Here is a 22,587-nt window from a genome sequence, read left to right as displayed (position 1 = left end):
CAGGGCGGGGGGGAGGCGCTGGCATCTGCTGGCAGAGGAGACGGAGCCGCTTCCAGAGCAGGCTGTAAGATGGCAGCGGCGAAAGAGGCAAACGGCTGTGCCTCTCCGGGGATGGGGGAGCCGCGGCATGAGCACCGGGAGCCACGCGGCTCTGCCTGCGGCTCTGCCTGCGGCTCCGGCAGGTATCGGTGCCGGCAGCGCAAGCAGCTCGCCGAACGGCAAGAGCGAGGGGGCCGGTGTTTGTGCGCATCCCAATCCGCTTCGGTGCAGCGGGCGGTTGCTCGTTTGGTCGCACGAGCGACCCGAAGCCGTCGGCTGCGTGGAACTGGCCCGTGCCGCAGCGGCGGCGGCCCCGGGTGCTGCCGGTCTGCTCCGGAGCTGCTCCAGGCACGGAGCGGGGCGCGGATCTCGGCAGTCCCCAAGTGCCGGAGCTGCCATCCTCCAGCTTCGGCACGGGGAACGACACCGTCATCTGCCACGCGCTTCAGCATCTTTCTCCCACAGCCCGGGGGGTGCCAAACGGCTCGGGGTGGCAGCGTGCCCGCTCGGCGGCACGGTCCCAGCAGCTCCCCGGCCACGTGCCGACGCTTGAGCAGCACCTTCGTGCCGACGTCCCGGCTCCCTTCGCCGCAGGCACCCACCCTGTCCAGCCGCGCGGGGGTCCCGGGCAAACCCGACCCCACCCAGCACCCCGGCCGGGGCAGGGCTGGCAGACAAAGACCCCCCCGAAATCCCGCTGCCTCTCTCCCCGGTGCCGGATCGCTCGCCGCCACGTGCGCTCTGTGCACAAAAGACGCCCGGGGAGGTTTTTTTAGCAGATGTGCAGTCAAGAAGTTAATACAACACATGTAAGTGCAATCTGCACGCAAAGAAAAACCACATTACCCGACGTTAACCACTTAGGTCTAACATATGCAAATCTAAAATGGGAGCCGCTAATGAAGGCTACTAATTAGCGGTAATCACTATACAGTCACGATTTGATTAGCTTAAGGAAAAAAAGCAAAGCTGCAAGAAGGAGCCCACCGTGGGGTAGGCTTCCCTGCGCAGGGCAAAAGCGGGTGATCGGGGAACCCCCCAACTCCCTGCTGCCCCGAGCAGGCGGTGGAGGCAGCGAGGAAGAGCTCGGCGCCGAAGACCGGCCCTGCGAGCTGGCTGCCGTCAGCATTGAAAGGAGGCGGCGGCGTTGCAACGTGCTGGAGAATGACCTTAAAAATCCACCGGGATTTGCACGACACAACGCAGCTCGTCCGCAGCAGGGGCAGACGTGCCGGCGCCCATCCGTACCGTGGAATAATAAGCGGGGAGCGGCGATTCCTGCACGGCGAGGCGCAGCAGCAGCCTGGCACGGGAGGGACGGATTTCCACTCGGTCCCCGTTCGGGCAGGTTTATCTGGAGCTTTGGGGGTCAGGGTGGAGGGGAGCCGCGCTGCCGGGAGGATGCTCCGGGGCGCTTCGCTGCTGCCTTGCCTGCCGAAGCGCCCGGGCTCCTGGCTGTGGGTGATGCCGCCTCTGCCACGCACCGGGCGCACGGGTCTCTCGCTCACCGCGGGTGCCGGGAAAAGCTGGACGCGATGCGGGGGCCAGGGGTTTGACCCACACGGTCCCCTTGGACCCTCCCAAAAATGGGACTGCACTGGCCTCTGCCCGACACGGCCTCGCAGCCACCACCGGGGTGACCCAGACCCCACCGGGGGTGTTTGGTGGCCGCCCACGGCAAGGGGCCGGTGCCTGCCGAAACAGAGACCGCGGGAGCAGGGGGAGGTCGGGCTCAGACACTCGTCTGCGGCGTTTCACGCTGGGCACACGGGATCCCCAAGTGCATCCTTCATCCCTACCCAGGCGTCTCCCCTCTGACTGGAGCAGAGGGACGAGCGGCGACACCGGTGCTCACCATGTGCATCCCATGCCTGCCACCATGGAGCTGGTTCTGTCCCTGTCCGTGTCCCCGTCCCCACGCAGACCTCACGGAAACTCCTGCATCTCTTCCCAGCGGCGGCAGGCGCCGCGCTGCAGCCCCATCCTGAGCCCAGGCGGTTGGGCTCCCCCGGGATGCCACGTGCCCGGCATCGCCTGCCGAGGGGCTGGGGGCTGCGGTGCTGAGCCGGTGGGACGGGGAAGGAGCAGGGGGAGCAGATGCCAGTGGAGGGGAAAGCTGTGCCGGAGCCGGGAGCAATTTCTGGGAGTGAATTTTGGGAGCGAATTTTGGGAGTGCTCGGGGCGGCGCTGGTACCCGGCACAGGTCTGAGCTGCTGTGCCAGCCCGGCACACGGGTGCGTGACTACGTGGGCGGCCTTAGGGACGGGTGGCAGCTGGTGCGGAGAGCTCGCAGCCGCCCAGAGAAGCCGGCGCTGCCACCACGTCCAGCCTTTGGCTTCGTGCTGAAGGACACGCGCGGATGTCCTTCACTGCCGGGGCCGGCTCCTGCTCCAGGGCTCGGTGGTGGGAGGAACGAGCCGAGCATCCCGCGCCACCGTGCCCAGCTCCGGCAGGGACCCAGCGGGTGCCTCGGGGACAGCCGGACACGGGTGCTGCGGTGGGGCCGTGCAGGAGCGGGTCCCGGGTCAGGATGCTCCCAGCACACCCGGCGTTATCCCGTGGAGGGGACGTCATCGGACGTGCCTGCACAGGGACACGGTGACACGCTCTCGGGAGCGCCGGCGGCTGGGAGGCATCACCGGATAGATTCGGATGGGGAAGAGAAGCGGGGGATCTCCGCTGTGCTGGTGTCTCCCCCTCCCCATCCCGGCCATGCCGAGCCTCGGCTCCCACTTCCAGTGCCGGCAGGATCCGTCCCCTGCCACCGAGCTGGCGGCTCAGGCTCCTTCCACCGCCCCTGGGGAGAAAGAGGCACGTCCAGGGCACGGACCCACCCACCCCACTTCATGCATCCACTTTGGGGGGGTGCAACCCCCACCCGGCACCCCCCTCCTGCGCCTTTTTGGGGTTCCCCAGTTCACGACTGACCGGGGCATCCCACCGCGGTGCTGCCGGCTCTGCCCGGCCCCGCTCCTTGCCCGTACCTCCCGCTCAGGTGGTATCACCCGTTACTATTATTTTAACACTTCGAGCATTTAATTAGCTGGGAATTGAACAAAAATTATGCATAAATACAGCGACAAAAAAAAAAAAATATCATCCTAACTCCACTTTTATGTGAAGCTCTGCCAATTATGCAAAATTATTCAAGGACTTTTCACAAGGACAGGAGGCTTTCCGGTGGCTGGGCTGCCGTGCGCTTGCCTGTGCTCCCGTGCCGGAGCGCACGCTAATGGGAGAAGCGAGCTAGCGTGGATTTGTCTCGCTGCTGTGCTTTCCTCTTTGCTTTTTCTCTATTTTTTGGGGGGATTTGTGTTGCCTGCAGCATCGCGGGTCCATGAGGAGGGATGCTGCTTCCCTTTGCAGCTCCCGGCAGGCAGGGAATGGCTGCCTGTGGGCAGAGCGGGGATGGGACCGGGGAGGACTTGGGGTGGCGCAGAGGAGCAGGATGCTCCCGGGATGCCCTGGCACCCCCCAGCCCAGCGCACGCAGCCCCCCCAGCCCCCCCCTCCTCCGGAGCGCCGGGCCGGGGGACGCCAGGGCAGCCACCGCCGGATGGCTCAAACCGCAGGGAAGGGACGTTTCCCAGCACGAGCCGGGGCGGGAGGACAGCAGGCTGCGCCGGAGCCGGGAAAATTGGGCTGAATCCTGCGTTTGAGCCAATTCCCCGACTTCTGCATCCCGGGTGTCGAGCCAGGCGGGATGCTCAGGAATGGGGAGGCAGGGTACGGCAGAGCCAGGGACCAGCAGCAGGACCGGATGGGGACAAGGGACAAGGACACAGTGATGGTGTGACAACGGCGGGCGGCACAGGTTGACATCCATGGGCGAGGGATGTGCGGAAGCCACCCCATGGGATGCACTGGCACGGGTTGGGGTCGGGGACCGAGGCACGGGTGGCACCGAGGGTCCTGTGCCCAACCGTCACCACGACCTGAAAGCCCAAAAGCCCGTGTTTTCCCCATGGAGCGCCACGGCACGGGGAGATGCCGCCGGGCCAAACCGCAGGAGCAGCGGGTGTGAAAGAGCCCAGGGACAGGGACGCGTCCAGCGGCCGAGGGGCCCAGAGCGGCGCCGTGCAGCCGCTCTGTCGTGCCAGCGCCGGTGCTCTTTGCCACAGTGCAACGCAGCTCAGCAGCGATGCCGCCTGCTCTCTACCGGGAAACCGGCGCCGCGGCTGGGAGCGTGCAGGGGGACCGAGCCCTCCGCCGCGGGTGCTGCCTGGTGCGGAGCGGGAGAGCCGCCATTCCTCCTCCTGCCGTTCCTCGGGTCCGGCGCTAGCCGAAACGGTGCAGCACCGGTCCCGCCTCCCATCGTGGCATGGCACCGGAGAGGCCCCAGCTTGGTGCCGCGGAGCCGGGAGGGACAGCAGAGCCCGGGGCACGGCGATGCACGCCCTCCCACCGCCCCGAACCCCGTGGGACCCGGCGCAGGGGTGCTCGCCGATGCCGGTGCGTGCCCATGCAGCGGGAGGAGCACGCCGACGCTAATTCACATTGAATTATTTTGGCAGTGGTAAAGCACCCGCTGTCACTTCGGCGCGCGCCCGCATTCATCACGCCGCACAACTGCTGACACGCGGCTAACTAAGGCTGGGATCAATTTACAGAAAACTATTAAAGATTAAAAAAGATTAACAAATCTTCATAAAAGCCGTGATGTATTAGCCTAATTTCGTTTGCGGGGGCCCTCCCTCTCCCATCCGGCTCCAACCCTTTTGCTCGCTGCCCTGATTGAGTTACGGGGGCTCCTAACGATCCCGGCGGCAGCACGGCCCCGGCGCAGGGACCCTGCCGGGAGCGGGGCTGGGGGGCTCGGAGCGGGGACATCCCTGGTGGGGCTCACCCAGGGCAATTGCACCAGCCCGTGTTTTGTAGAAGCCTAAAAGGCAGCCGAGCCCCGGTGAGCCGGCAGCTCTGCCGCGAGGGCGTCCCCAGGAGCGGGCTGCCGGCACGGGCAGCACCCTTCCCCGTGCCCCGTCCGGTGCAGACCCCGCGAGGATGAGAAATCGCCATCTCGTACGAGCAGCGCACGCTGCTGCAGAGCCCAGCAATTACAAGCGGGGCAGGAGGCTTGTGCGGGCAGGAACTGGGGTGCCCGGGACAGAGCTCCGTCCCCGCGGGGACACAAAGGACCTTCTTGCGAGCGGGGGCATCGAGCCCAGGACGGAGGCACGGACGCAGCCCCTGTCTGCTGGTTTAGAAACGTATCCGGCACGGTCGCGGGAGCCCTGCGCGGCAAAAACCTGCGGCACCGCGGGGTCCCCTTCGTCACCGATGCTCGGGGTGATGCCAGCACGAGGCGTGCGGTGAGACCTCCCCACTGCCCCCCCGGAGAAGAGAACCCCCCAGGAGAAATCTCGTTTCACCCTTCTGGGGTGCGCTGGGGGTGACGAACAGCTTCTGCAGTGGCACTTGGGGGGCCACCAGCCCCGGCGGAGGACGACAGGCTACCCTGCAGCCAGCCGGCTGTCCCGGCTCCTCCGGCAGAGCCGGCAGGCAGGGGCCGTGCCCGCAGGATTCCCACACATCCCGCGTGCACCGAGCGGGATCACGGGCCGTGCAGGAGCGCCGGCACCCAGCACCGGCACCCGGCACCTCTCCTGCTCTGCTTCCACGCACCCCATCCTGGCAAACAACCTCGCACGTGGCACAGCCGGCACGGCCGCTCCCCACACCGCGCGCCGGAAGGTTCTTACCCCGGAGATGTCGGCCACCCGGTGAATCGGCACCTCCTTCTTGCTGTGCAGCCCTTTGCCGTTCTTGATAGCCCTGCAAAAGAGAGGTGGCACGAGCCGTCAGCGCCCGCCGCGGCGGCTGCGGGGGTCAGTCGGCGTTGTCCCCGGTGCCCACCCGCGGAGAGAGCGGCCGGCTCGTTAGCCTGCTAATCCCAATTACCGGCCTTGGGCGGCTCACCTGAGCTCAGCGCATACCTGATCAAAGGGACCACTCGTCCCCGCTACCAAATTAAATCGCTTTGTTCCCCGCACAAAGGGAGGGATCAACAGGAAGGCGAGTGCCCCGGCAAGACGCAAAATTAATACCTGTTTCTTTCAGCGCTTAATCACATGAAGCATTTTAAATGCAAAATGCACGGCGAACGCTCCGATTCTAATGGAAATAAGTTCCTTCCAGGTTAAAATAATACAGAGACGGTAAGGAGCCTGACTGAAGCGATACCACACAGGGAAGGCAATTCAGGGCTGAAAAATGAGCGGGTGCCCCAGACCTGGTGCCGGACCCGGTTCTGCAGCACGGTGCCCAGCCAGCTCGGATGCCGGGTGCTGTGCCTGGGGAGGAGGGTGCTGCACTGGGACAGGAGCAACCTCTGGACCTGGCTGCGGAGGGGATTAGTGATACCGCTCTCCGGCACAGCCCCAGGACCGCGGCACTGCCGGCCCTCACCGCCCCAGCACCCGGGGTGCACCCAGAGCCAAGCGGCACTGGGAGAATCGGGGTGCTGCCCCGGCATCAGGCTCGTCGCCTCAGAGGGCAGCCGCACCGGCGACCCGGCAGCAGATTTATTTGGTTTTCATGCAGTTCACGGCCGGGCTGACTTATTGCCGGGCGCGGGAGGGAGCGGAGGCGGCGCTGCCCTCAGCCGAGCTGCCTGCACGGGCAGGGCCGGCAGCGGCGGGCAAAAGGGCAGCGCACATTCATTAGAGCTCCTTCCCCTGACAGGTTTGTCCTTTTCCACCTTCCAAAGACCAAGCTTATTTTCCAGGTGTTGCCGGCGCAGAGCAGAAGCGAGCGGGGAGCTGCTGCCCGCTGCCGTCCTGCCTGCACCGCGCCGGGCGGGAGAATCCCGCAGCCAGAGCGGGGCTGGAAACCAGGACCCTGTTCGGCATCTCCCGGAGGGTGCTGTGCCCACGGTCCAGCTTGCCAGCACCCGCAGCCGGGCCGGGCGGAGACCTCGGCTCATCCCAAAGGATGCTCGGAGCTGGGGCGCTTCCCCAGCAAAACCAGTTCTGCTTCATCAGCGCTGGTCCCCCGGCCCCAAGCACCGCAGGACGTCCCCCTGCACTGGGGGGGGGAACCAGCAGGAGCTCAACCTCCTCTCACCACATTTCATCCCCGCGCTACGAGATGCTCCTGTAATTCAAGGGACAAGCTGCTGCGCCCCACAATCCCCCCAAATCCACTCCTTCCCCGCGAGCGCGGGTCCTCGGGCTCCGGTGGCAGGCTGGAAATGAAAGCTCCTCATTTTTCAAGCCTACCTAATAGCTTCTCCCAGGCAAGAGGCACGAATTTGTCCAGAGTGGACCGTGATGATAATAAAAATACAAGGGGAAAAATTCAAAGCCCCTACCGAGGCTTTGTACAGCAATCAATTTGCTGAGCTGGATCATTCGAGGAGCTGTCTGGAAGAAGCCAACCTGTTAAATCAGCAAAAGGATTTCTTCTTTCTCCCTCGCCCTCCTTTGAGACACCCCCACCCGCTCAGCGCTGCACCCAGGGATAAGTGGCTTGGCCAGAAATAGGTTGGGGTTGGTTTGGTTTTTTTTTTTTCAGGAAAACAGCTCTTTCCCCCGGTTAAGAAGAAAGACAAAGTTAAACAAGCGCCGTGACGCCCCGGCAGGCTGGAAGCCGGAGCACGGGCAGCCAGGGATGTGTGGGGCAGGGCTGCGGGTGGCCCGATGGTCCCCCCCGGGACGAGGCCACCCCGTGCACGCCGCAGTCAGCACCGCCAGCTCCGGAGCTTCCTTCCCCTCCTTGCCGCAGGCTTTGCCACGGGGGAGGAGGAGAAGGCACCTTGCCCTGCAAGGCTGGGGCAGGCAGGGGTGCTGGCGCAGCGCAGGATCGAAGCAGGCAGCCCTGCCCGCAGCGGGCTCCCAGGGCCACACGGCATCGGTGGGACGGGAAAACTAATCACCTTCTTTCTAATTACCCTGGGAAGGGCTGAGCAGGTACCGGCAGCTCAGTCTGAGCAGACCCGACTCCGGATCTTTGCTAAAGAGGGATTTCGCAAACCCCGAGCAGCGATCGCCCAAAGTGCTCCAAGCCCCCGCCACAGGGAGCTCCGGGCCCTGCACCCCGATCTCGCCCCAAACCTCCCGTTCTCCTCGGGAGCCTCTTTCCGCCCCCGGCATCGCCCCGGCTCCTCTGCCCGGTGGGAGGCAGCCAGCCCCGCACCGGCGCGGCCACCGGACCGGGGTTGTGCCACGGCTGATGGCACGATCGTCTCCACCACAGGGGAGGGCGGCAGCGCTTGGGGCCGGACTGCAGCCCCGCGCCTGGGAGCGAGCAGGGACAGCCGAGCATCCTGATATTCGGGACATCCGAACATCCCGATATCCGATCTGGAAACCCCCCCCCCCCACACACACACACCCAGAGCGTGGCTGCAGGCTCCATCCGCCGCATCCAAGCCCGGGTATCCCGGTGCCCGGCTGGAGCATCGCCCACGCTGGAGCACTCCGAGCTGCTGATTTAATGCCAGGCACATCCGCTTTCTAAAAGGCACATCCCCGTCGCTCAGCAGCGAGGCCCCAAGCAATCTGCCGGCCGCAGATCCCACGCCGTGCGGGGGGGGGGGGTGGGGGGTGGGGGGGAAGGGAGCGCGAGAGCCCATTTATCAACCTTCCCCCTCAAAAGCGAGAGGTTTGCAGTAAAACTGAGCACAGTCTTGCACAGCGGGCTGGCAGAAACCACGCCGCAACCCCCTCAAAGCTGCTCTCCCCTGCTGTCGGCACAGCGCCCATCAGCTGCTGCCAAAGTTACTGCCGAGGAGGAGCTGAAATCCCACCGCCCCGCTGGGCCAGGCCGTGCCGCCGCCTCCGGTGCTGCCGGAACCGGGCCAGCACCCGTGGGGGGCACGGGAGCGGCGGTGGGGGGGGGAACCGCAGGGTGGGTGACAGCTCAGCCGGAGGGGAGCCGAGGCGGCAGAGGAAAAGGTGCCCGTTGCTCATCCCCACGGGTAGGACGGGACGCGGGAGGATGGATGGGGTGCGGCACGCTCCGGGCTTCTCCCCGCGGAGCAGCACGGCTGGGGCAGGGCTCTCCGTGCAGACACGGGGGGCACTGGGCTGCAAGGGGGGGTTGAACAATGTGGTCACTTCGTAGAGGGAGCTGGACCGTGCACAGCTGGACTGCGCGTGTCTGGGCCGTGCACAGCTGGACCGTGCACGCCTGGATCACATGTGCCTGGGTCACGCACGCCTGGATCGTGCAAAGCTGGATGGCACACACCCGCACCAAGTGCACTTGGACCGTGCACGCCTGGATTGTGCACACCTGGACCCTGCAACCTCAACCGTGCAACCTCAGCCATGTACCTCTGGACCGTGCACACCTGGACCAAGAACAGCTGGACCGTGCACACCTGGGCCGTGCACACCTGGGCCGTGCACAGCTGGACCGCGCACAGCTGGATCATGTGCACCTGGACCATGAACACCTGGATCGTGCACGCCTGGACTGTGCAACCTCAACTATGCACATCTGGAGCGCGCACACCTGGAGCACGCACACCTGGAGCGCGCACCCCAGGACAGCGACTCGGGAAGAGGGGTGCTGCCCGAGGAAGGCAGCGCTTTGCGCTTCCCTCCCACCCCAGCTGACGCACAAGCACCGACCGGCTGCGGGGCACCGACCCAACCTGCCCGGTGCTTCCCTGCCTGCACGTGAGGCGCGGGCAGGCAGCAGAGCCGGCAGGGCTGCCTGGTCAGGCAGCAAACACAGCCCTTTGCGCTGCTCCCAGCTGGCAGAGGAGAAGGCAGGCAGCGCGCCCCTGCCCGCATCAGCGTTTCTGCCGCCTCCGCCGAGGACGCGGCGCGGGGAAGCATCCGCACGCATTTTTCTCACCACGATAACCTCAGCCTAACTACAGGAGGCCAGAATGTGTCGCAAGTCCTTCGGATCGGCTCGGACGTCACAGGGTTGAAATGCAATTACTTCTCCGGCAGACAGGCCGGGGCAGGAAGGCTGCGGCAGCGCTCTGCCGGGCTCAGCGCCCCGAGGAGCGGAGCGGGGCCCTTTGAACCCCGACGTGATGCACGCAATGGGCCGTGAGACTCCAAACAACCTCCCAGGCGTTTTGCAAATGTTATCTGCCTTCAGCTGCCCACCGGCAGCTCCGGCATTAACGCGGAGAACCCGCCACGCAGCGCGACGTTTCCCACTGACTCACCGCGTGCCTGGCCCTCCGCCAGCACCGATGCCGAGCCCGTCTGCGGCACCAGCGCCGCGGGTGCGCGTGTGGGGGGAGCACACGCAGTTGGGACTTGCTCGGGGAACGTTTTGGTTGCTGGGGGGGTTTGGCTGGAGCAGAGGCGAGCGGAGACGTTGCAGAGGCTGCGGAGGGGAAGGGATGCTCGCCCCAGGCAGGAGGGATGCGGGGCAGGGAGGGACCCCGAGCAGCGGGGACAGACGGACAGGGACACCACGGGGATGGGACCGGGGGGGATGCAGCGCGGCTCTGCACCTCCCTGCGAGACACCCCGAGAGGCAGCGCGGGCGCCCCGTGGCTGGGGGAGCGCCGCCAGCCCGGCACGGCACTCACCGAGCCTCCGCTGCCAAGAGCTCGTCGTAGTGCGAGGATCTTTGGTCGTCGTCTTGCCGGTAGCGGATGACGGTGGCCAGGCCCTTGCTCACCAGCGCTTCGGCGATGTTGCTGCAAGAGAGAAGAGCGCGGGGGCTCAGCACCGGGGGGTGTGAAGGGACCCGTCTCCCCCGGCACCCACCACCGCCGGACCCCACGCGTCACGCCGGGGCAGGGGAGGGGAGACCCCCACCCTGTTTCACGCCGCTGGCCGAGGGAAGGTGCTTGGAGCAACCGCTCGCAATTCACGGGGACTTTGGGGCACGGCCGGGGGGTCCCCGCGTGAGTGTGCAGGGGCCGAGCCGCCGCGGTGGGCGATCTCCCGGCAGCACCCCAAAACCCCCGCGTCACCCCCCAAAACCAGAGGGGTCAGCGTCCCCGGGCCGTGGGAACCCCCTCCTTGATTTCACCTCCCTATTTTTTACCCCCGCCATCCCCTCATCGGAGAAGGGAGGTCGGCGCCGGCCGGGCTCGGGGGCCGGCTACCAATGGGCGCCACGTGCCGAGGCGTCGCGGTAGATCGGCTGCCATTACACTCCGCTGCTTTAAACAAATTCATAAATTCGACTTTGCTGAGCGCATCTGTAATTCCCCTGCAATTACACATGCAGGGCATGGCCCACTAATTCACTGCTTTAAAAAAAATAAAAAAAAAAAAGGCGCATCTATCCATCGATACGTATGGGGGGGCCCGATCCCTACGCAAACCGCGGGAGCACCCCCTGCTCTGGAGAGGGGGAAGGGCAGAGCCATCACGGGGAGCTGAAAATAGGTCTCGCCTCGGAGCAGGGGAGAAAAAAAAAAAAGAAGGATTGGTAAACGAGGAAATAAGCTGCAGCAGGAGGCAGCTGCAGAGGTAGCGCTCGAAATGCCAAGCAACCAGGAATAAGCACCTACAGCTATTTCGGGCACGAACAGGAGGCTGTGCCGGGGGGAGGCGAGCGCAGGGCTGGTGGCACCCGCGGCGACCCGACGGCCCCCCCGACACCGCGGTCCGACCCGCCGGGGGTGTCACGGTGCGGGGCTGGGCACGAGGCTCCGGTCCCAGGGAGCGAAACGGCAAGGGGCGAGGGGTGACCCTGCGAGGGACGAGAGCCGTGGGGCGACTCGGAGGCGAGAGGCAGCAGCACCCCAAGGACGCACAAATCTGCGAGACGTGCCCGGGGGGTCCCTGCCCGCCGACGGGCGTCAGCAGGTCCAGGACCGCCCCCCCAGCAGCTCTGCTGGTGAGGACAACGTGTCCCCGCTCCCCCGTGCGGGTACGAGCTGCCGAGGTCGGTGCCGGGGTTTGCAGCCCCCCCGGCCGTTTGCAGCCAAGGCGAAGCGGCGAGGAGCTGCAGGACGTGGGGGGCAGGCGCAGCCCGGCTCGACACCGAACCCCCCGGGCCGCCAGCGGCACCACACGAGGGACGAGCCGGTGGCGGCTGCCTCCGACGGGAGCCAGACGTGCTCCCAGTCGGACGCTTCCAGCCACACGCACGTCCTTGCTGGTGAGCGCGGGGCAGCCCCGGCCCCGGGGAGGGACGGGGGGGTCCCAGCTGCCCACGGCTCTGTGCCACCGTGCTTCCCGCTCTGCCTCTGCGCCGTCCCACGGTCCCGAGCATCACTCGGTGCACGAGCGGGGACACGCGTCACCAGGAGACTTCTGCCCGAGGAGACGCCGGAGCAAACCTGAGGCCAGAGGCCCTGGTGATGGGCATGGTGGGGAGAGGTGCCCACCCGACCACTGCCGCAGCAGCGTCCTGCTCAGCGGGTGCTGCACCCAGAAATGCCACCTCCATCCCGCCCCCGTGCCGGGGAGCTGCTGCTGCACCCCCAGAGCTGCACCCCCAGAGCAGCACCCCCGCAGCACGTCCCCAAGCCGACCCACCACGGGGACGAGCCCCAGCGGGCAATCGCCAGCAGCCTGGGGCACCCCTTCGTGTCCCACGTCCCCACCCCGGGGCTCGGGAACAGCGGGGGCTCTGCGGCCCTGATGGGGTTTCCACACTCAGGCAAAGCGCGGCTGGATCCGGGCTGGGGGTCCCATCAGCCCCCCCCCAGTTTGCAGCCTCCAGAGGAAGAGACGCCCACCCCTGCCCGCCCTGCACCCTGCTCCGGCTGAGTGGCTCCATCCCTACCCATCGCCCCAGCCCAAATTTTGGGGAGGAGAGGAAGCGGGGGCGGCAGGATTTGGGCAGAGCGAAGGAGATTAAAACCCGACATGGAAAGCACGAGGAAACAACCGTGCTGGCAGGCGTTTCATCTGCTCGCTAAACGGACGATTTTATTCTGCCCCCAGCACTCGTGAAGTGTTGTAATCTTGTTGCCACCTCTGTTTGATGGCTTCATTTATTCAGCAATATCATGGTTATGGCTTTTTATAAGACAAGCAAAATTGCCAGCGTTTGCTCCCACCGTGCTGCCGGGTCTTAAAGGAGCCGGGACGGGCTGGGGCTGCGCACGGGGAGAGCGGCCGCGTCCCCCCCGGCTTTTTGGTCCCCAAGGGGCTCTGCGAGAGGGGATGGAGGCATCCGGCACAAACACCGATTCGGACACCCGACGTCACCCCCAAAAGGTGCCGGTCCCGGCTGCTGCCACCCCCGAGCCCCCACCGTGGTGCAGGAGGTGCCCGGTCGGGGGGGGGGACCCCTCCTCGGTGCCAGCATCGCCTCCCCCGGCGCTGCCCTCCCAGCGTGGGGCCACCGAGCCCCCGCTCCGGCTCTGCCGCGGCCCGGCTCCAATTAAAAGTTCTGGGGACGATGTTCCCGTGGCTGGGGGGCACTGGGAGCAAACGGGAGGTGCTGGGCGGCCGCGGGGCTTGCAGGGATGCCGCAGTGCCCGGCTGCCTCAGTTTCCCCGCCCCGAGCAGCCTCTCGGGCTGCGCTGGGACCCTGCTCAGCTCCAGCGCCAGGCACCAGCCGTTCCCCCCAGCAAACGCTTCTGCTCCACCGCAGAGCCCTGTGCCATCCGCGGAGCAGAATTAGCCTAACGAGGGGTTATCTAACACCCCCCCCCGGCCCCCCCGCCTGCCCTGGCGCTGCCCACGCTGGGTGCCCAGGCTGGAACCCCGTCAGGGTGTGGGGGAGGCCAGGGAGACCCCCAGGATCTGCCTCCACCCTCATTAACCCGAGAGCCCAGGTGGGTCTGGCAGGGTCGGAGGCACCCGGGAGCTCTGCCTCGTGGGGTGCTGGGGAGGAGAGAAGCCGCCTGCACCCCACCCGAGGGGCGAGGGCACCCTCCCTGCGCCCTGCACCCCTGTGCGGCGTAAGTCAGGCTCTCACGTTCACCTGCTAGAGGGGAGGACGAGGGAGGACAGACCCCATGGGACCTGTCCCCCAGGGGCCACCAGCCCCCTCCCAATGCACCCACCCAGCCTGGAGCCCTGCATCCCCCTCCCCATCCCAGCCGCATCCCGCTCCCCATCCCAGTCACATCCTGCTCCCCATCCCAGTCACATCCCCTCCCCATCCCAGCCGCATCCCCCTCCCCATCCCAGTCACATCCCCTCCCCATCCCAGCTGCATCCCCTCCCCATCCCAGCCGCATCCCCCTCCCCATCCCAGCTGCATCCCGCTCCCCATCCCAGTCACATCCCCCTCCCCATCCCAGTCACATCCCCCTCCCCATCCCAGCTGCATCCCCCTCCCCATCCCAGCTGCATCCCCTCCCCATCCCAGTCACATCCCCTCCCCATCCCAGCCGCATCCTGCTCCCCATCCCAGTCACATCCCCCTCCCCATCCCAGCCGCATCCCCCTCCCCATCCCAGCCGCATCCCCCTCCCCATCCCAGCTGCATCCCGCTCCCCATCCCAGTCACATCCTGCTCCCCATCCCAGTCACATCCCCTCCCCATCCCAGTCACATCCCCTCCCCATCCCAGCCGCATCCCGCTCCCCATCCCAGTCACATCCCCCTCCCCATCCCAGTCACATCCCCTCCCCATCCCAGTCACATCCCCTCCCCATCCCAGCCGCATCCCGCTCCCCATCCCAGTCACATCCCCTCCCCATCCCAGCTGCATCCCCCTCCCCATCCCAGTCACATCCCGCTCCCCATCCCAGTCACATCCCGCTCCCCATCCCAGTCACATCCTGCTCCCCATCCCAGTCACATCCCCTCCCCATCCCAGCTGCATCCCCTCCCCATCCCAGTCACATCCCATCCCCATCCCAGTCACATCCCACTCCCCATCCCAGTCACATCCCACTCCCCATCCCAGTCACATCCCATCCCCATCCCAGCCGTCCATGCCCACCGCTGCCCTCTCCCCCAGCGCTTTAATCCCCTCCGCTCAGAGCGGATAAGCAGCTATTCCTGGCACTAGACTCCCGAAGTATCCAATATGCATGAAATCAAAGTTTCCATCATTTCTCCCGGTCAAAGGGCAGCGAGCATTAAATCCCAGAATACCGGGATTAATGGATGGATCATTAAAAATCTAATGTTAAACCACCTCTGCACCCAGAGCGCGGGGTGAGCCTGCCATATATCACAGCCTGATTAGAAGGAAACAAATCCCAATTTCGGAGCGGGTCGGCCGAGCCACCGAACGGGGAGAGCCGCGCACACCATGGGGGGGCGGCTGGGAGGTATCGGGGTGATGCCGATGGGGCTTCATTTGGGAAGTTTGGCTAAATTATGCAAAGATGAGGTTTTTAAGTGGCATTATGTAAACCTGTGCAATTTCTAATCAAACCCACCACCCTGAAACAAACGGGCTTGGATAGCCGGGCTGCGCCAGGCACCGATGCCCGCTGCCACCCCGGGGCTCGCCCGCTGGAGACGTCTCCCGCATCCACTGCGCCTGCTCCCCAGCCCGGGCCAGCCGTCACAGGGGACCAGAGGCGGGTTGAACCGGTGGCCCCGCATCTCTCCGAACCCTCGCGGGGTGCTCAACGAGCCTCTCCCGGCACGGGAGCCGGCTGGCATGGCACCGGTGTCCCCCTGACACACCGAGCCCCGCTCCCCGAAGGATGCCAGCTCCTTCTCGGCGAACGCACGAGCAGCTCGGCTCCAGCACGCACCAGCGAGATAACAGAGGGAGCTTCTCCTGCTCTCCCGGCTTTGACACGCAATCGGTGCCTGCTGCCTGCAGCTCCCCGGCAGCCGCGCGGCATCAGCGAGGCGATCTTCCCTCCGCCTCGGTCTGCACCCAGTGGCAGCGAAACGGCGCGGCGGCTTGCTCTTATCCGGCCGAGGAGCTCGCCCCGAGCAAACGTGCAACAACCGGGCTGGATGCGGCCGAGGCTGGAAAGGTGCTCGGTCTGCTCGGCCGCTGCGGGCCGGGGGAAAGGGTCGGTCTCAGAAGAGGGGAACGGCTCAGCCTGGCCCCGGCTGCAGCCTGCAGCAGCCACCGGTGCTCTGGGGAGAGGGGAGAGCCCCGAGGGGGACGGGGAGCTCCCCACGGCCCTTCCCACCGGGCAGCGCCTCAGCTCCAGCCACCCCGGCCGTGCCGCCCTCAGCAGCTCCGGCAGCACCAGCACCCCGGCACGGTGCTTTGCCGGCGCCGAGCACAACATCCTTCAACCCCGTGGTGCAACCGGGGAGACATCTCCTCCCCAGGACTGACCGTATTGCACCGAAGCCGGGGGACTCGGCGCCGGCAGCACACGGTTGCACCGTTTAAGGGTGCGAGTGGCTCAACTCCAAGTCCCCGAGCTCGCAGCCGCCCCGCTCCCCACCCAGCCGGGTCCCTGCCAGCACCCTGCCAGCACCCTGCCAGCGCCAGGGTGGGCGCCGAGCTCTGCCAGCCCTCAGCCAGCGCCCGGCAGCCTCGCAGAGCTCATCCTCACGGCCGAGCTGCCGGGGACGAGGCTGGCGGCAGACACCTCCTCCCCGTAGGAGGGAGCAGCTTGCAAAGCGGCAGCGAAATCTGGTCCCTTTCCAGAGGCTGGGGCTGCAAAACCCACCCCAGCTCCTGGGCGCGAGCCCAGCTTTACCCTGGCACCGCAGCCCACGCAGGTAGCTCGCTGCGCACATGGCTCCGCTGCGAACAGCGAAGCGCTGGCAGCCGGTCCCCGCTCCGACCCTGCGGGACCCCGGGTGAGGGGGAAAGACCCTGCGCCGCCGGCTCTCCCGGCACGTCTGGCAACGAAGCCGCCCCTCACCCTGGAAAGCCGGGCTGGGTGTCCTCGCGGAGGGGAAAGCGTGCATCCCACGGGTTTTGGCTGCCGGCCCGCCCCCCGGGGACAGCGGGGACCTGGCGGCGTGGCCACCAGCATCGCCCGGCACCAGCGGTCCCCCGGCCTCCTGCCGCTGCCCCCTCTGCTTTGCAAAGGGGCATTTACCCCCCCGTCACCCGCGCAACGGCCCCCGGCCGGGTCCTCTCCCCATCGCTCTGGAATTGCAGGAGCATCCGAGGAAGGTGCTGAGCGTTGGGACGGAAGCGGAGGAGGGTGGGTTTGGGGTTTTTTCAATGCACCTCTGACATGTTCAGACACCCAAACCGGTGAGCTGAGCACCATCCACTGCACCGCAAAAAGCCCTGGGATTGCACCAGGCAGGGAAACATCTACAGCCCCCAGTGCCGGGCTCGGAGCATCGCCTCCCCGCACAGCTCCTGCACAAAACGCTCCCAGGGGCTCGGGTCACGCTCCTCATGCGACTGCAGCGGGAGCCCATCCTGCACCCTGAAACAGGAGCCTGTCCCCGGGCAGCCTCGCGTGAGCAGCTCCCTGCCTGCTCCTGCCAGCACCGAGACCTCCCACCCACGGCCGGGGACCCGCGTGGCCACGACGCAGCAAAGCCTCCGAGCGCCAGGACGGCGGAGCAGCCGGAGTGGGTCGGAGCACCTCGCCCGGCGTCCCGTTCCCAGTGGTGGCATGGAGCAGGATGAGTCCACGTCGCTCACCACCTTGAACCAATGGATGCATCCATTGCAGTGCACCCCTTTGCGGGGCACCCGCCGCAGCGCTTGCGCTGCGGCGGGTGCCCCGCAAAAGGGTGCACTGCACCCACGACGATCCCCCCCCCACTCCGCTGCTAGAAAGACGACAAGGAAAAAGGGAGCAGGGATAACAGCTTAAAAGCAAAAATTTCCTGACCGCAAATTAAATATCACGCTGCAACCCCGCTCCTTGCTTCTCTCCCCACACCCCCTGCACGGGGAAAAGGAGGGGAGCAACCGCAGCACCCCCCCTCCACCCACCTCCCCCCCGGCTTTTCCCGCTTCAAATAAAAGCATCCGGGGAGAGGAGCTGGAGCTGCGGCACAGAGGGAAGATGCATCCCCCAGTTAAGCCCAGATTAAAGAATGGGAATATGAAAATGCAGATGAAAAGCTCTTTGCTGTGGGAAAAAAATCTTATTAGGCCGTGAAATACAGTTCTTGCTACTCAAAGAACGGCAGAGTGAAAAATGGCCATTTGCAAACTGCCCCCCCCCCAAAAAAACTAATTTCACAGTTTCTGCCCCCCCCCCTCCACGCCCCGAAAATCCCCAAAGGAAGTTTTTCAGCTGCGTTTTCACCCACCAAAACCTCTCCAGCTCTCGCTGCCTGGCACAGATGGGCGCTGCCAAACCCAGCCCCACCCGAGCCCCCCCCACGCCGTGCCCAGAGGTGGCATCACCAAAACTTGCCATTTCTGCCAATTAGCCCCAAAACGCAGCGTCCCAGCCCTGCTGCCTGCACGCAAAGTATCACACCCCCCCCCAGCACGGATTTATAGCTCGGGGCCCTCCTTAAATTTGTTTTTAATGATTTTTAATAGCCTTTTCTTCCAAAACCTTGGCCAATTGCGTGTTTGTATCACGGCAGCCTCTGAGTGCCCCCGGGGGAGGGCTGCGGGGACGGGACCCCCGGCCCAAGACCCAGGCAGGGCATGGATGGATCCAGCCCCCCGGAACCCCCAGAGCGGAGGGCTGTCGTAAGGGACGGCTCGTGGCGCGGCGACAGCCGGCTCTGCCTGCAAACCGGCTGGAGATCCAGGCGAAGGGGGGCCGGGGCCACCCCAGGGGCCACCCCCGCAGCAGCGGCCGGCTCCTGCCACGCCAGAGAGCCAGCGCTTCCCGATGAGCTGATTTAGCAGCCGCCTGTCACGCGAGGGGACGGGAGGGAGCAGGACGCGCCGATCGATCGCGGCAGCACGCCCCAGGGCTGCCAGGAGCCGCCGGCCCTGCACCAGCGGCTGTGCCGGTCCCCAAGCCGGGGCCGGTGACGGGAGGCTGGTTACGGGGTGCCTGCGCGGCGGCAGCCCCTGCTCCCCAGTTACAGCCTCGCTGGCAGGCTGGGGACAGCGTCCCCTTCCTGCACCCCAACGCGTTCCCCGGGAGGGAGCTGGGCTCTCGGCAGAATCCTGGGGAGCACCGAGCCCCACAGCCGGGCACCCCGGGGCTCCCACCCCACAGCCGGCACCCACCGTGCCCACTGCCCACGAGCTGCCGGCTGCTGCCGGGTGCCCTGGGATGCCCTGGGATGCTGTGGGATGTTATGGGATGCCGCAGGATACTGAGGGATGCTGCTGGATGCCATGGGATGCTGTGGGATGCTGTTTGGTGCTGCTGGATGCTGTGGGATGCTGGGGGGTGCTGCAGGACGCTGTGGGATGCTGGGGGGTGCTGTGGGGTGCTGGGGGGTGCTGTGGGGTGCTGCAGGACGCTGTGGGATGCTGGGGGGTGCTGCAGAATGCTATGGGATGCTGGGGGGTGCTGGGGGGGTGCTGGAGGATGCTGTTTGGTGCTGCTGGATGCTGTGTGGCATTGCGGGATGCTGGGGGATGTCATGGGAGGCTGCAGGATGCTGCAGGACACTGTGGGATGCTGGGGGGTGCTGCAGAATGCTATGGGATGCTGGGGGGTGCTGTGGGGTGCTGTGGGGTGCTGTGGGGTGCTGGGGGATGCTGCAGGACGCTGTGGGATGCTGGGGGGTGCTGCAGAATGCTATGGGATGCTGGGGGGTGCTGGGGGATGCTGGGGGATGCTGGGGGGTGCTGTGGGATGCTGGGGGATGCTGGAGGATGCTGGGGGATGCTGGGGGGTGCTGGGGGATGCTGGGGGGTGCTGGGGGATGCTGGGGGATGCGGGGGGGTGCTGGGGGATGCTGGAGGATGCTGGGGGATGCTGGGGGATGCTGGGGGGTGCTGGGGGATGCTGGAGGATGCTGGGGGATGCTGGGGGGTGCTGGGGGATGCTGGGGGATGCTGGGGGATGCTGGGGGGTGCTGGGGGGTGCTGGAGGATGCTGGGGGATGCTGGGGGATGCTGGGGGGTGCTGCTGGATGCTGGAGGATGCTGGGGGATGCTGGGGGGTGCTGGGGGATGCTGGGGGATGCTGGGGGGTGCTGGGGGGTGCTGGGGGATGCTGGAGGATGCTGGGGGATGCTGGGGGGTGCTGGGGGATGCTGGGGGATGCTGGGGGGTGCTGGGGGGTGCTGCAGGATGCTGGGGGATGCTGGGGGATGCCGCAGGCTTCCCAAAGACCAAAGGCTGGTGTGAACCCAGAGTCCCCACGTGCAGCCACTCTCGCTGGTCGCAGCAGACCTGCCCCATCGTCCCCAGGTCCCTCTGTCACCGCTCTGCAGGTGCCTCCCCATTAGTTGTGCCCGGGGTGCCCGGGCACCCTCCCAACAGCACCTGTGGTGGGATGAGCCATCCCAGTGAGCCCAGACCGGCACAGGAGTTGCCCACGGGGCTCCCAAAGTCCCGGCAGCTGCCTCTCCGCCAGCCGCAGCCCCTTCACCCTGTTTTCCGTGTCGGCACGGCTTTGTTGTGACAGCCGAGCACAAACCTCTGCCCTTACCTGTGCCCAGCAGGAAAACACGAGCCAGGAGCGGCAGCGCCAGCGAGCGCTGACACGGCACACGGCGCACCAGGCGCCGGCAGAGCGGGACCGGGAGGGTTGCGGCGCGCGGGCGTTGGGCAGAGCCCGGCCAGGCAGCGGCACCGGCATTGCCCAGCCAGGGATCAAGCTGAAAACATCGGGGGGCTGGAAGGGGGAAGCGCGATGGACCCAGTGAGGGCAGCCAGCGCTGCCAGCTCGCAGCCTGTCTGTGGGACACACCGAGTCAGGCACCGCAGCCAGGGGTCGGGCAGGGATACGGGCAGGGGTATGGGCAGGGATACGGGCAGGAGACGCTGGGTTTGTGCTCCAGCTCCTCAAGTTCAGGGTGCTTTGAGCTGGAAGCGGGGGCTGCCTGCCTGCGGGCAGGGGAGGCAGGGGCCCAGAGCAGCATCACTCTGCTGCCCCCCACAAACCCCCCCGGCGCCCCGAGGACAGCGGATGCTGGGGGTAGGTAACGTCCTCCTCTGCCCGCCGCCGAGGGGGGACGTTATCCTCCTGCCGTGCCTGGGGAGGGAGAGGTGCCACCCCAGAGCTGCAGCTGAGGGCTGGCCTGGCTCCCCCCTGCCTGCCCTGCTGCCAGCGCAAGCAGGGGGCTGCCGGACCGCCGGCTGCCTGCACCAAGAGCCACAGCATCCAGGCGGGAACCAGGGACCTGAAGGCTCCAGAAGCCCGGCGGGGGTTGGGTGAGCCCCCTGCCCGGGCTGCCCGTCCCAGCGAGCTGCCGGCGTGCTCAGCCTGCCAAGCAGGCTCAGCCCAGCCCAGATGCCAGGCGGACAAGCCGGGCTTTCTTCCCCGCTCCGTCCCCGGCGCGGCACGGGCCAGACGGCACAGACCCTGCTCTGTTATGCCCACACCTTCGCCGGGGCCGCGGGCAGCCGGGAGCAAGGGGGCTGCCCCACGCCGTGCCCCGGAGGCTTGCACGCTGCAGAGACGCTCCGGCGCTCACTCCCGGCGCTCGCTCGGCTCGCTCCGCTGACGCCTGATTACGGCAATGAAGTCAACGCGAGCAGCGGCCCTGCAAATTCACATCAGGTTTCCTCCCGAAACAGGGACGCGACTCGGGAGCTATTTGAAAGCAATTTGCAGCTGGAGACACTAAGAGCAGGCGGCAGCGCTCGGCGAAATGCTCCTGAGATGGGAAATTCTGCCTCTCCACCGCGGCACGAGTGCCGCTGGGAGCCTCCCGGGGCTGGCAGCGCCGCAGCCGCCGGGCATGGGGAGAGGCCGGTGGGTTTTGCACCGCACGCTCCCCTCCTTGTGCATCGCCAATGAGCCAAGACCTCATCTTCCTGCAAACTGCCCCAAAACCACAACGGCCGGGCTGTCCTCCCCAAAAACCTGCCAATACCCCCTCAGCGGGAGAATTAGCTCCCCGGGGACACAGTTAAAGCACCATGGAATAAACTGGGTAGATTTAAAGCCGGTGCAGGCAGCATGGGAGCGCAGGGCTGCTCCGCTGGGCTCTTCTGCACCCGGCATCTCCATCTGGAAAAGCCCTTTAGGCTCCTGCCCGCTGCGGTTTCATCCCGGGAGCAGCATCCCAGTGCAGCCCAGCAGCGAGCACGGAGCAGCCCCAGCCCCAGCGTGGGCAGGGCTGGATCTCCCTTGGGAAATTAAACCCACAAGCATCACCAAAGGTCGCTCCACGAGTGCCTTAATTAGACCAGAGTGGGGTGACAGGGAGCTTTCCGGCTTCCCAAGTGGCACGGAGCTGCGTTCCCCGTGCAGCACGACGCTCGCAGCTTTCCCAGACCTTGGGTTAAGGGGGAGAAAAGAGCAGCGCTGCAGCACTTTGGTTGCTTTCCAAAATAGCTGCTACGGGGGAAAAAAAAAAAAAGCAAGCAAACGGTCTATGACAAATCATCCCTGCGCAGCTCCCAGAGCCGCTGCCATCCTGACGCGCGCCTCGCCGGCACAACCTCTCCGTTAGAGCCGCGGCAGAGGAGCCCGGCACCCCTGTGTCCTGCGGGAGGAAAGCCACCCAGCCTGCCCCGGGCATGGAAATCGTGGAAAAGGCTGGGGGGGGGCTGCTCTGGCAGAGCCCACACTGGGGAGGCGATGTCCCTTGGGAAAGGACAGACATCCTGGGGACATACGGGCGGAGAGAGACGGTTCCTCCAAAGCGAACCACTGGCCACGCTGCTCCCCGAGGCAGGTGGCTCACTGGGGGGTCCTCCAGCCCGGCACCCCCAAACTGCCGGAGTCAGGGGCAGCAATCGCAGGGGGTGCAGGTCTGCAGGGCCCCGGGCA

At 66.2% G+C, this 22,587-nt stretch overlaps 1 protein-coding gene across 2 annotated transcripts in view; it reads right to left on the bottom strand.

Annotated features, from left to right (window-relative positions):
• SND1 (staphylococcal nuclease and tudor domain containing 1) overlaps positions 1 to 22,587 on the bottom strand; it is a 138,007-nt gene that overhangs the window by 53,162 nt on the left and 62,258 nt on the right. For both annotated transcript variants that reach the window (XR_008575445.1, XM_054813103.1), the window contains exons 13-14: positions 10,540 to 10,650; positions 5,738 to 5,810 (exon numbers count right to left, since the gene is read on the bottom strand). Coding sequence is in view for 1 of the 2 variants with exons in the window: in XM_054813103.1 (XP_054669078.1) it covers positions 5,738 to 5,810; positions 10,540 to 10,650 (184 nt within the window). In the remaining variant the exon portion in view is untranslated. The remainder of the gene's footprint in view (positions 1 to 5,737; positions 5,811 to 10,539; positions 10,651 to 22,587) is intronic.

This window comes from Grus americana, chromosome 1 (genome assembly GCF_028858705.1).
Source record: "Grus americana isolate bGruAme1 chromosome 1, bGruAme1.mat, whole genome shotgun sequence".
NCBI classification, from domain to species: Eukaryota; Metazoa; Chordata; class Aves; order Gruiformes; family Gruidae; genus Grus; species Grus americana.
Note: the sequence above shows the minus strand (reverse complement) of the source record. Positions and strands in the feature narration are given on the sequence as shown.